General features: G+C 35.5%; 1 protein-coding gene across 2 annotated transcripts in view; it reads left to right on the plus strand.

Annotated features, from left to right (window-relative positions):
- The window catches only part of ABCB7 (ATP binding cassette subfamily B member 7), a 162,139-nt gene that overhangs the window by 113,133 nt on the left and 35,175 nt on the right, over nt 1-13,831 (plus strand). For both annotated transcript variants that reach the window (XR_003522559.2, XM_027607891.1), the window contains exons 5-12: nt 7,099-7,231; nt 8,131-8,399; nt 9,040-9,128; nt 9,220-9,307; nt 10,306-10,480; nt 11,418-11,575; nt 12,119-12,282; nt 12,441-12,570. Coding sequence is in view for 1 of the 2 variants with exons in the window: in XM_027607891.1 (XP_027463692.1) it covers nt 7,099-7,231; nt 8,131-8,399; nt 9,040-9,128; nt 9,220-9,307; nt 10,306-10,480; nt 11,418-11,575; nt 12,119-12,282; nt 12,441-12,570 (1,206 nt within the window). In the remaining variant the exon portion in view is untranslated. The remainder of the gene's footprint in view (nt 1-7,098; nt 7,232-8,130; nt 8,400-9,039; nt 9,129-9,219; nt 9,308-10,305; nt 10,481-11,417; nt 11,576-12,118; nt 12,283-12,440; nt 12,571-13,831) is intronic.

A 13,831-nucleotide genomic window follows, 5' to 3' on the forward strand; every position in this document is an offset into this window, starting at 1 on the left:
ATTTTTATTAAATCTCTAGACCAACTGGGAGAATTGACATCCCTACTATATTGAGTGTTCCAGTCAGTGAACATAAAATATCTCTCCATTTACTTAGATCTTATTTGATTCATTTCATATGTCCTTGTAGCTTTCAGCATACAGATGCTAAACATGTTTGATTAGACCATTGGTTTCCAGCCAGGTGTGATTTTGCCTTTCAGGGGACATTTGGCACTATCTGGAGATATTTTTGATGGTCACAGTTGGCGATGAGGGTGCCACTAGCATATAGTAGGTAGACATCAGGGACGCTGCTAAACACCCTAAAGTGCACAGAACATCTCTTCCCATAAGAAAGAATTATCTAAACCAGAATGTCTATAGTGCTGAAGGTTGGGAAATCCTGGGTTAGGTTTATACTTAAGGATTTCTTTGCGGTGGGTGGGTATTGTAATTTTTTTAAAGATTTTGTTTATTTATCAGAGAGAGAGCACGAGCAAGGGGCAGGGGCAGAGAGAGAGGGAAAAGCAGACTCCCCACTGAGCAGGGAGCCTGATGTGGAACTCCATTCCAGGGCCCTGGGATCATGACCTGAGCTGAGGGCAGACACTTAACTGGCTAAGCCACCCAGGCACCTGGGTATTGTAATTTTTAAAAATGTTGGTTTCTAGTCATTCATTGCTAGTGTATTGATACATTAATAATTATTTGCTTATGTTGGTCATTATAATTTGTTGATAATTATTAATAAATTTGGAGTTTGGCCTATCATTTTATTATTTGTTTTATGCCAGTTTCCTCTTTCTCGTTACTCTGTTTCACCTTTACTGCCATCTTTTGTGTTATTTAAGCATGTTTTAATATCCCATTTTATCTGTTGTGCCATTTAAGTTTGTCTATTCATATAATTTTTTTGTAGTTACTCTAGGAATTACAGTATGGATACTGAACTTTTCATAGCTTACTTAGAATCAGTATTTTACCATTTCAAGTGAAATGTAAAAACCTTACTACCCTTTAAGTCCTTTTACCTTCCCCTTTTATGTTTACAGGTTATCTTATGCATTACATCTGTATACATTGAAACCCCTATTAGTCAATGATTTAACTGTCACTTTTGTCCATCAAACATATTTTAAAGAACTTAAGAGAATAGGCTACTATATTTGCACAGGTATTTACTATTTCTGTTGCTTTTCCTTCATTTCTCATGTTCCAGTTTCTGTCTGCTTCCATTTCCCATGTGTATGAAGAGTTTCCTTTAGCAGTTTTTTTAGGGGAGGTCTGCTAGTGACTAATTTTTTGTTTTCCTTAACCTGAAATGTCTTGATAATTCCTTTCATTCCTGAAGGCTAATTTTGCTGATTACAGGATTCTAAGTTGACAGTTCTTTTCTTTTAACACTTGAAAAATGTGCCACTTCCTGCTGGCCTCCCTGGAAATCTGGTTTCTTCAAATTGTTTTTCCCCTTATACATAATGTATTGTTTCTATCTGGCTGCTTTTAAGATTTTTAAATTTGTCTTTAGCTTTTGGAATTTTAATTATAATGTGTCTTGGCGTGAATTTCTTTGGGTTTTCCCTAATCAGGGGGTTGCTCAACTTCTTGAATCTGTAAGTTTATGTCTTTTGCCAAATTTGGGGAATTTTTAGTCATTATTTCTTTGAATACTTTTTCCAGCCTCAGACTTTCTCTTCTCATCTTCTGAGACTCTAAAGAGGAGTGATAGATCTTTTTTTATAGTCCCATAGATCCCAGAGTCTTCTACCCTCTCTCCCTTTTTTAGTGTTTTTTTCTCTGTTGTTCATACTCAATAAATTTTATTCTGTATTCAAGTTGATTGATTCCTTTGTCCTCTCCATTCTGCATGGAGCCCATACATTCAGTTGTTTTTTAAAATTCAGTCATTATATTTTTTGGTTCCAGATTTTTCATTTGGTTCTTTATGTCCTCTATTTATTTGCTGAGACATTCTACTTTTTGTTTTTTGAAGCATGTTCATAAGTGCTCCTCGAAGTACTTCCATGATGGCTATTCTGAAATCCTCATCAGGTAGTTCTAACATTTGTGTCAGTTGATTGTATTCTTTTATTTCAAGTTGATATCTTAGTAGTCCTTGGTATAATGAGTGATTTTTTTATTGAAATCTTGGATATTTTGGTCATTATGGTATGAGACTCTGGCTTTTTAAAAAATCTTTTGTTTAGCAGGCCTCCTATGATACTGCTCCAGTGGGGATGGGCTGCTGCCTCATTACTTCAGGTGGGGTTAAAAGTCCAGGTTCTCACCTTGGCCTCCACTGACTTCTAGAGAAAGGGACTCCTCATGGCTGCTACATGGGGTAGTAGTTTAGACTCCTCAGCAGGATGAAAGACAAGCTACACACGAGGAGAAAATATTTGCAAATTATATGCCCATCAAAGGCCTGTATATCTAGAAAATATATAGAGAATTCTTAAACTCAGTATCAAAAAACAAAAACAAAAAACCAGTCCAGTTAAAAATTTGCAAAAGACATGAACAGATATTTAACCCAAGAGGATATATGGGTGGAAAATCAGAATATGAAAAGATGTTCAACGTCATTGCTGTTAGGGAAACACAAATTAAAACCACAAGATATCACTATACACTTATTAAAATAGTTTCAAAATAAAGAGGTGCCTGGGTGGCTCAGTTGGTTGAGCGGCTTACTCTCGATCTCAGCTCAGGTCCTCGTCTCAGGGTCATGAGTTCAGGCCCCACATTGGGCCCCAATGTGTAGCCTACTTAAAAAAAAAGCTTTAAAATAAAAAACAGTGATGATATCAAATGTTGGTGAGGATGAAGAGGAATTGGATCACTCATACTTTACTGGTGGTGGGAATATAAAATAGTACAGCCACTCAGAAAGAGTATGGCAGTTTCCTTAAAAGTTCAGTATAGAATTACCATATGATTTACCAATTACTCTTGGGCATTTATCCCAGAGAACTGAAAACTTATGACCACCTGTATGAAAATTTCCACAGCATCTTTTTATTTGTAGTCCAAAACTACAAACAATGAAAATGTCCTTTAGAGATGAATGGTTGAATAAACTTGGTACATCCATGGAATAGTACTTAGCTATAAAAAATGAGCTATTGAGGGGCACCTGGGTGGCGCAGTTGGTTAAGCATCAGACTCCTGGTTTCAGCTCAGGTCGTGATATCAGGGTCATGAGATTGAGCCCCATGTTGGGCTCCACATTCAGCACAGAGTCTGCTTAAAACTCTCTCTCTCCCTCTCCCTCTGTCCCTTCCCGCCATACACATGCATGCTTTTTCTCTATCTCGAATAAATAAATCTTTAAAAATAAGCTATTGATACATGCATCATCCTTGATGAACCTCAGGGGCATCATGCTGAGTGAAGAAAAAGGTCATTCTCAAAAGATTACAAACTGCATGATTCCATATATATAATATTCTCAAAATGACTAAACTATAGAGATCAAGTACAGATTAGTGGTTGCCAGGGGACAGGGATTTAGGTGTGGGGCAAGGTGGGATGGGAGTGAATATAAAGAGGTAGCACAAGAGGTTTCTTTTGTTGTGATGGAATAGTTCTGTATCTTGATTGTGGTGATGGTTACATGGATCTGAAGATGGGATAAATAGCATAGAACCATATAGGCAGCACATACAAACCACACACATACATGAATACACATTTAAATATGGTAAAAACTGAATGAGTTCTGTAGTTTAGTTAATAGTAATGTGCCAGTGTATGTTTTTGGTCTTGATATTCAACTACAGTTATATAAGATGTCATCATTAGGAGACACAGTGAAGGGTTATGAGTCTCTTTGTACTACTTTTGCAACTTCCTGTGAGTCTACAGTTACTTCAAAAGAAAAAAGTTTTTAAAAATTAACATTTCTCTTGAGGTGGTTTAAGTGTAGTTCTCGTGAAAGCAGAACATTAGGGAAGACCAATATTTGCCACCCCCTATGCTCAAAATACCACAAGGCCAGTGCAGCCAACACACATGTACTAATAAAAACGTCTACACATAATATACTCCTTTCTATTTCTTTGGTGTTTTTAAATTTCTTTCCTTTCTGAAATTACTTTTTTTGGGAAAGCTGGAAGTAATCAACAATTATTATTAGAGGTAGTACATGTTCTTAGCAGTGTGCTAACTCCCTTTTTTCTGTCAATAAAAATACAGGACATATGATACTCACATTCTTTACACATTTACAAGGATGCTCCCAAATTTGACCAAACCCAAACATATTTTCAAGAAAGTAAAATAACACAACTTTCTTGGTGATACATTAGTTTTAGTCACTACTCTGGCTGTGATATAATAGACTGTAAGTTATGAGAATTGCGTGCTAGCTGTAACTGTCACTTTTTTTCCCACTCAAGAAATTGTATTAGAATGCAAGTGAGGGGATGTGGTCTTATTATACAGAAACCCTGGAATCTGCTCAAATTTTTTTAAATTACTTGTGCCATACTTCATGCTGGTTTCAGCAGCACATTTGAGAGCATCTGCTTTAGGGTACAAATGAAGTAGAATAATATGGTCCCTTGCTTTATGAGCTGCTAATATGGCTGTGATATACTAGGAAAAATTCTGAATTTCAAGTCAGTCTTGGATTTTAATCCTAGTTCTGCTGCTTACCAGACAGGTCGTTAAACCTCATGGAATCTGTTTCCTCAATTACAGGGTTGTTCATTGAATAGAATTATTATTTCATTCAGCTTTCACCTTTGTGAAATTACCTAGCACTATAGGTGTCTCTGGTAACTGTTCTGAAAATGTTTGTTTTGCCACAAAAGGTTTGTGAACTGAGGTTGAGAAATATCCATGAACATTGTACCTAGAAAACAAATGATAAATATATAGTAAGAAAGACAAATACTGAGGTATGAACTGTGAAAAAGAGGAGTTGGAAAATGGAAAGTGCCAAATGGGCTGCAGGTTTCAGAGACAGCATCATGATGGGGATGGTATTCAGAGTGAGTTTTAAAAAATGCAGAGGGAGAAAGGTAAATCAGGCAGGCAGACCATTTCAAGCAGAAGCAAGAGCTTGAGGTTACATGATTCTGTAGAAGTCAAAATTGAGAAATTTATCATACTTCAAACCTGCTATTCTATTAGATTATATTTTAGAAGTTAGAAAAAATTTTAAGCAATTTATCCCATAGAGTTGCATTCTTTTTTTTTAGTTAACATATAATGTTTGTTTCAGGGGTACAAGTCTGTGATTCATCAGTCTTACACAATTCACAGCGCTCACCATAGCACATACCCTCCCCAATGTCCATCACCCAGCCACCCCATCCCTCCCACCCTCCTCTACTCCAGCAACCCTCAGTTTGTTTCCTGAGATTAAGAGTCTCTTATGGTTTATCTCCCTCTCTGGTTTCATGTTTCATTTTTCCTTCCCTTCCCCTATGATCCTCTGTCTTGTTTCTCAAATTCCTCATATCAATGAGATCAGTTATAGTGTTACATTTTTTAAAGTGTTCCAACATCTGCTTTGTATTTTAATGATATTGTTGAACCTACTTGGTTGCTAGGACACTTGTATACTTTACTTTGAAATCTTGATTGGTAAGATCTCTGTAGCTCCTGTCAGCTATCAGCTAAACTTAGGCTTGTTGACAATATTTTTTATGTTTAACAAAGGTGAATGATATAATAATAGGACATTAACAAGAGCTAACAAGACATTAACAAAAACAAGTGTTTTTGTTAAGCCTTATAGAATTGCTTTCAGGGCGCCTGGGTGGCTGAGTCTGTTGAGCGGCTGTCTTCGGCTCAGGTCATGATCACAGGGTCCTGGGATCCAGCCTCACTTTGGGCTCCCTGCTGAGCAAGGAGTCTGCTTCTTCCTCTCCCTCTGCCCACCCGCACTGCTCGTGCTTTCTCTCAAATAAATAGATAAAGTCTTTAAAAAAAAGAATTGCTTTCACATGTTATTAATGTACATGAATTTAATTTCTTTAAAGCTTTGGCAGTCTAATCAGTTTTCTGTTCTTAAATGATAGTTGGTGTTTTTGTTAATATAACCTTGCAGAAAATGTGAAATGTGATTGAATATTTGCCTTGAATATATGAAAGCAGTATACCCATAATTTTCTTATTTTTTGGTGTATTCTCATGGAGAAATAGGTTGGTTTTTGAAAGCTTAGTTTGGTATTTAGTAGGTTTTGTTTAGTATTGGAGCAAAGGAGTCTTCTTAAATTTTTATTATTGAGTTATAGTTGACATACATACAATGTCAATATTCAGGTGTACAGCAAAGTGATCCAAAAATTCTATACATTACTCAGTGCTCACCACAAAAATGTAGTCACCATACAACAGTATTACAGTGTTACCAACTATATTTCTTATGCTCTACTTTTTGTCTCCATGACTTATTTATTTTATAACTGGAAGTTTGTACCTCTTAATTCCCTTCACCTATTTCTCTCATTCCCCCACCTCTTCTCTGGCCAAAAGAATCTTTTTGTGGGGCAAGTAGATCTACCAGTGTTGTGGTTTTTTTCCTCAGTAGTGAATCAGCCACAGATGCTTGTAATTTATCTGCTTTGAGATACATTTTTGCTAAATAATTTTAGTTTTGCTCTTATTTTGGTGAACAAATAATTCTACATATTTGATTGAATACCCACTAAATAACAAAGCATAGTAGTACTCAACAAGTGTGGAACAAAAAAAGGAATATGATACAGATCATCAACGATCTAGTAAGAAAGAAAAATATATACATTATAAATAACGATAAGGCAGTTTGCCTTAAGTGCCATAAGCTCTGTAGCGATTTCAGATAATGGCGAGAGCATTTTGAGTGGATAATCAGGGATTATTTCATGGAGGCTTGAGCATTTGACTAATGCATGTAGCTTTTAAATGAATATTAACACGGCAGTCAGTGTGAGTTAGGAATTCTGAAATGACAGCTCTCCAATGCCAAAGATTTTATCTTTATAAACTGGGAAAATCATTTCATTACTAGTAAATGATTAATATCTAAATATTCTCATAAATACTAACTTAAGGTAAATATTTGTACTTTTAGAAAATATATTTGTATATGATGGTTAATTGCTGCTTTTATATTTTTAGGCCATGAATATTGTGGTCCCCTTCATGTTTAAATATGCTGTAGACAGCCTCAACCAGATGTCGGGAAACATGCTGAACCTGAGTGATGCACCAAATACAGTTGCAACCATGGCAACAGCAGTTCTGATTGGCTGTATGTGTGATTCTTTGATCTGTCTACAGGTGTTGACTTTCTTCAAGAGGGTTTCATCATATTTGAGCAGATGACCTTTTCACCACAAACACAACTTAACATTTTGGATGTTTATCATTTTATGTGAGATCTTTGATACATAGTTTTTAAAAATTCTTTTTATGATATACTTTCTAAAAATTCTATAACAGCCTCATTTTTCAAGTTCTAGAAAAAAAATAACATGAAATAAGACATTCTTGACAACCACTCTAATAGTCTCTTTATCAGATAAGCTTTTCAGTAATTCTAGTTATTTTCTTTCTGTTGTTGTTAATTGTTTAATGGGAAATAACTAAATAATGATATGTGCATTAATGTTTTATTAAATTATAGTCAATAGCCATGACACAAATTTACCATTTGTAAAGAACAGAACATGTTGCTTTGTTCCCTCATGCATTAGAAAGGACACTTTATGAGAATCAGGAGACTTGAATGGGGACATGCTTTAGTCCAGGCACTTGATTTTTCAGGACCTTGATTTTATCATTTGTTGTTTGGGGGAATTGAAGTAGATTAAAATTTGTCCACAATGAGGCCATATGGACTGCTATTTATTAAGAGTATTTAGTTGGAAAAAATCTTTCAACATCTGGAATTTATAGAGGAAAATAACAATGAGAGGGATCCATAGTAGTGGAAAGATTGGTACTCGCTAGGCTAGATGCTTTCTTTCTAGGTTTCTTTTAATGTAAGTAGTCTGTGATGTATTCATTTATTCTATAAACACTAATGCAAGTATTCTGTGATGTATTCATTTATTGTATAAACACTTTCTTACTATATACTTACCATTTTACACTCCTATGATTCTAATGTTTTTACAACCCATTTTTTTCTTTTGAATGTATTGTTAGATGGTGTATCAAGGGCTGGAGCTGCCTTTTTTAATGAAGTTCGAAATGCAGTATTTGGCAAGGTAGCCCAAAACTCCATCCGAAGAATAGCCAGAAATGTCTTTCTTCATCTTCACAACCTGGATCTGGCTTTCCACCTGAGTAGACAGACAGGAGCTTTATCAAAGGCTATTGACAGAGGGACAAGGGGTATCAGTTTTGTCCTGAGTGCTTTAGTATTTAATCTTCTTCCCATCATGTTTGAGGTGACTCTTGTCAGTGGTATTTTGGTAAGTAAAACCTTTTTCATAACAAGCTTTTATCTTACATTCTCATTAGTGGTTATTTAGTAGTAAAGCTGTTGTGCTATTGAATGCTCATGGTTTGAAAGCAAAATTCCGTGGTATCAGAAGGGTTATACAGTTAATTTAATTATTTTGCCACAAGCTTCAAGGGACTGTCCAAAATCTTTATCATGTTGTTATTGTAAAGAGCTGGTCAGTTCTACACATAGATCACGTCATTAACTAGTGCTTGTAATTTTTTTGTTGGCAGAGATATTTGTATATGACTTTGGACTGGTATGCTCAGATTATCTAGATTTTTATTCACCATTTATGACATTCTAAACAATTTCATATTTTGTAATTAAAAGTATATATATACACTCTATTCCTCTTATGCTTAATGCTTATTGCATTATTTTTTATCAGCATTTGACAGTAGTATCAATGTGGCAAGTGTTTAGCTTTCTTCCCTTGCTACCAAAAGTAGCTTTTCTAAGGTATTTGATTCCTCACACAATTATTTATTTATACAACTTCCTATCAACATATTTTTATTAAAATCTTTTGATATTTGCTGTTGTATATTAGAAACTATTTGGCAAGAACAATGACTGTTTATCATTTCTTCTTTTGGCTTCTCCAGTATTATAGGTGTGGTGCCCAGTTTGCACTGGTAACCCTTGGGACACTTGGTGCATACACAGCATTCACAGTTGCTGTTACACGGTGGAGGTAAATATTTCCCAGGAGCCAGGCAAGGTTCAGAAATTAGTAATGCTTTTATAGCAAAAATTTCATGCCTATGCACATCTTTGTCTTACAGAACTAGATTTAGAATAGAAATGAACAAAGCGGATAATGATGCAGGTAATGCTGCCATAGACTCACTGCTGAATTATGAAACTGTGAAGGTAATATGTTTAATTATACTTTCCCCTGCCTTTCACACTGCACACAGATTTGTTCTGCCATGTAATTGAATAGGTGCTGTTAAGTTAGAGTTTCAGATTAGGATAGAATATCTAGGTATGAGGGAGTAATTGTACTTTATTATTTTTCTTTGTTTGGCAATTGCCCTCTCTTTCCGCCTCCATTTTTGTGTGGCAGCATCAGAATTTTACCTTCTGAATTAATTTATAAGTGAGACGAGTATAAGTAGCACCTTGATTCAGAATGAACACTAAGCTAATCACACTGACATGTAAGTTCTTGACTCTCTATCAGAGTACCTAGCATAGTGCTTTTCATTAATTATTTATGTGTTCATTTTTCCATTTAACAAATATTACTGAATGCCTCTTGTGTCCAAAGCACTATACTAGGTCTTGTGATGGGGGAGGGTGGTAAAAAAAAAAATGATTAACATTTAATCCTTGCCCTCCCAGAATTAACTCCATCAACTGGGAGAATTAAAGTAAGTATGCAGGTGACTATATAAGAAGGCTTAATGGCCACGGGGGCAACGAGAACATTCAGTTCAGTCTTGGAGGATCAGGGGAAGGCTTTGTGAAGGAAATGCCATTAACAGCTTTTTTAAAAAAAAAATTATTGTTTTTAAGTAATCTCTACACCCACTGTGGGGCTTGAACTCAAAACCTCAAGATCAAGAGTTGTCTGATCCACCAGCTAAGCCAGCCAGGCATTGCCATTAACAGCTTTTCTAGATCTGGGTTTAAATTAACCAGGCATTCATCAAAATGGGATAAATTTCATGGACTTTTCAAATATAGTTCATTGTAGAAAACTGCAGGAGTAATAGTCCAATGTATTGAAAGTCAGTTTTTAAAATGGAGTATGCTGTATAAAACTGTATCCATACATAAGGTCTGAAGAAAAGGATACTAATCACTTAAGAGAATAAATTCTAATTGTACTTGCATGTAATTACTATTTTTGTTATGTTTTGTAGTATTTTAATAATGAAAACTATGAAGCACAAAGATATGATAGATTTCTGAAGACATATGAGACTGCTTCACTGAAAAGTACCTCTACTCTGGCTATGCTGAACTTTGGTCAAAGTGCTATTTTCAGTGTTGGTTTAACAGCCATTATGGTGCTCGCCAGTCAGGGAATTGTGGCAGGTAATGGATCTGCAGTTTTTACATTTATAGATGTTTTACTTAACCTTTATAAATAAAGATTAATGAAAGGAATGTATATATTAGTCTTATTATAAAGCATATTCAATAAGGTGCTTAACATCCTTGGAGTACTTTCCTTTTTGTATCAGAATGTGTTTTCTTAATTGTATGATAATGTTTTTTTAACTTCCTTTAGTTTGACACTACAAGTTTAGTTAGCACTACCTCCCTCATTAATTAGGACTACTCTTGATACATTTTGTGGGGCTACATACTGATTCTTTCAGGAGTAATTTCTTTTTTTAGCATCTAATATTTCTAATTTCTCTTGTGGACCTGGAAAGCAATGTAATTAATTTAGTGTTTAGTCCAAAGGATCAAAATGCAAACACGTTCTTTTTTACAATTACTAGTTACATTTTAATCTAGAAAGATTGATTTGTAAAAATATTTCAAAAGTAAATAATGTCTCTGCCTCCTTTCTGTAACCTGCCCACTCAGGATTTATTCATTCACTGTGACCTAAATACATGGTTTATCATTCCCAATCATGATTACTCATTTGCTCCAATTTTTTAATATATACTTTTTAAAAATTTTTCTATTTCACATTACAAAGAAACTTGCAGCTGTCATAGGAAGAAAAGAGAGACTCTAGCCATCCATTTCTATCTTCCCTTAAACCATTCTTTTTTTTTTAATATTATGTATAGTGATGGGTGAGCGATTCCCATTCTACTTATATCAAGATTCCTGTATTCCTAAATCATGGATTAAAATGCTTTGAGATTTGAGTAGACCTTAAGAGTTGCTAGCTATATGCATTTTGAAGCATATTCCAGAATAATAGACTATAAACTATCTATCTTAATCTGGAAAAGTTTATAACATCTAACTGCCCCCCCCTTTTTTTTCCTTCTGCCAACTACATATTAAGGTACCCTTACCGTTGGAGATCTAGTAATGGTGAATGGACTGCTTTTTCAACTTTCATTACCCCTTAACTTTCTGGGAACTGTATATAGAGAAACTAGACAAGCACTCATAGATATGAACACCTTGTTTACTCTACTCAAGGTAGACACTCGAATTAAAGTAAGTAATCTATTCAGTACCTTTTTAAAAGCATGTGGGCATCTTCCCATTAATAAGATTATTCTAAGGGAATATTTACATCACCACGTTAGCAAATTGGTTTCTTTTTTGTAGGAATTGGAGCTATCATATGTGTTAAGAGGTTGTTAGAGCTTTTTACTTCCATGTTTAGAAACCTTACAGTGTTAGCAAATATTATACCTAGAAGCTACATTTTGTTAACTTGAATTATTTGTACTTGCACTTGATTTACTTCTGCTAAAAATGATATAAAATGTGTGATTGTCTTTCCTCACATCCTCAACTTCCTTATGCCCCTGCCCACCAACCCCCTACCTGCCCCCCAAAATTGCTCAAAAACAGTTTTTGACCTTAGGAGTGAAAAAAAACAAATCTTTAAAAGCATGCTTGGAAGTGGTTTAACTATACTTACAAACCTCTTCTTTCCCCATTTCCCCTTTTTTTCTCTGTGAATTAGAAAATTGTCTGTATGGCTGTACTCTACATGGTATATAAAATGGCTTTTTTTCTCTTCCCTACTAGGACAAAGCAATAGCATCTCCCATTCAGATCACACCACAGACAGCTTCGGTGGCCTTTGACAATGTGCATTTTGAATACATTGAGGGGCAGAAAGTCCTTAGTGGAATATCTTTTGAAGTCCCTGCAGGAAAGAAAGTGGCCATTGTAGGAGGTAGTGGGTCAGGGTGGGTAATTCAGTTATTTATAAAATTCTGCATCATTGATTGATGATTCCCAATGCAATATTTTTTCTTTATCATAATAAAATGATTACAGTGGTTTAAAACAGGGGTTCCCTAATGCCAATAAGAGCTAAATAACCTTTCCTTGTCTCCAATTTCAGAAAAAGCACAATAGTAAGGCTGTTGTTTCGCTTCTATGAGCCTCAAAAGGGTAACATTTATCTTGCTGGTCAAAATATACAAGATGTGAGCCTGGAAAGCCTTCGGAGGGCAGTGGGAGTGGTACCTCAGGTATTTAAAAAAAAGAAAAAAACCTATTTTGGGGAAAATTTATTAGATTGGTAGATCTTTTGTTAGAATAATTTGAATTCAAAGAGTCAGTATAGGGGCACCTGGGTGGCTCAGTCGGTTAAGTGTCTGACTCTTGATTTCAGCTCAAGTCATGATCTCAGGGATCATGAGATCGAGCCCCACGTTGGACTCTGCGCTGGGCATGTAGAGCTTGCTTGGGATTATCTCTCTCTCTCTCCCTCTGCCCCTCCCTGTTCTGCTTGTGTGCAGGCTCGTTCTCTCTCCCAAAAAAGGAAAAAAAAAAACGGTCATTATATGCTAACTAAGTAGGAAGCATTAGGCCCTACAGTTTAAATTATGTTACCAAAAAGACTAAAAAAATGTGAATGGAAAATCTGCATGACGGAAAGATTTTTGTTTAAGTCTTAGAAAGATAGCATAATATAAAGGAAAGAGCCCAGACTAAAGACAAACAGATCTGGTTTCTAACCCCATCTCTAACCCTTATAAGTTCTATGGTCTTGGTCCTCAGTTTCCTTATCTTTAAAATAAGGATAATAACCATTTGTCTTACAGGATAGAATTATTATGAATTAGAGATAATATCTTATAAAGCACAAGCACAATGTCCATCACATAGTTGTTCAGTAAATGAAAACTATTACTGTGATTTTGAGCAGTTTTTGACATAGTGAAGCAGTTTGGCTATCTGCTTCCATGTTAGTATGCCTTGTTTACCACTGTCCTCTTTGTGCCTGACCTGTAGTAAGTATTTAATAAGTATTTGTCGAATGACTTTAGGGGGAAAAATATATTCAGAGCAAAACCTGAGAAGACAACAAAGATGCCTTATAGGATGTGAATTTTTCTTATGCTAAAAGCCCATAGAGAGATCTGGGAACAAGTTGCAGCCTAGAATTTGAATTAAGTTCTTGAGACAACTGTAAGAAAGGTATCAGACGGATATGTAACTTATAAAAGATCCCCAAATGAACTGACATTCTATGCTGTTCTCCCTCTTCACTGAGAATCTCAAATGTTAGTGTGCATGAATTGCCTAGGGAGATTAATGAAATTCCAACTCTTTCACACACCTTAGTTCTTGTTTAGGAGGGCTGTGGGGCCCAAGAACCTGCATTTTTTAATACGCCTCCTAGATGATTCTGATAAAGGTGATCCATAGAGTCTGTGTTGAGAAACACTGACCTCTGTATAAAGTGAGTTGAATTCTGGGTTGTGTCTGCTTAGGGCTCAGTGTCCT

Source organism: Zalophus californianus, chromosome X (assembly GCF_009762305.2).
Source record: "Zalophus californianus isolate mZalCal1 chromosome X, mZalCal1.pri.v2, whole genome shotgun sequence".
NCBI classification, from domain to species: domain Eukaryota; kingdom Metazoa; phylum Chordata; class Mammalia; order Carnivora; family Otariidae; genus Zalophus; species Zalophus californianus.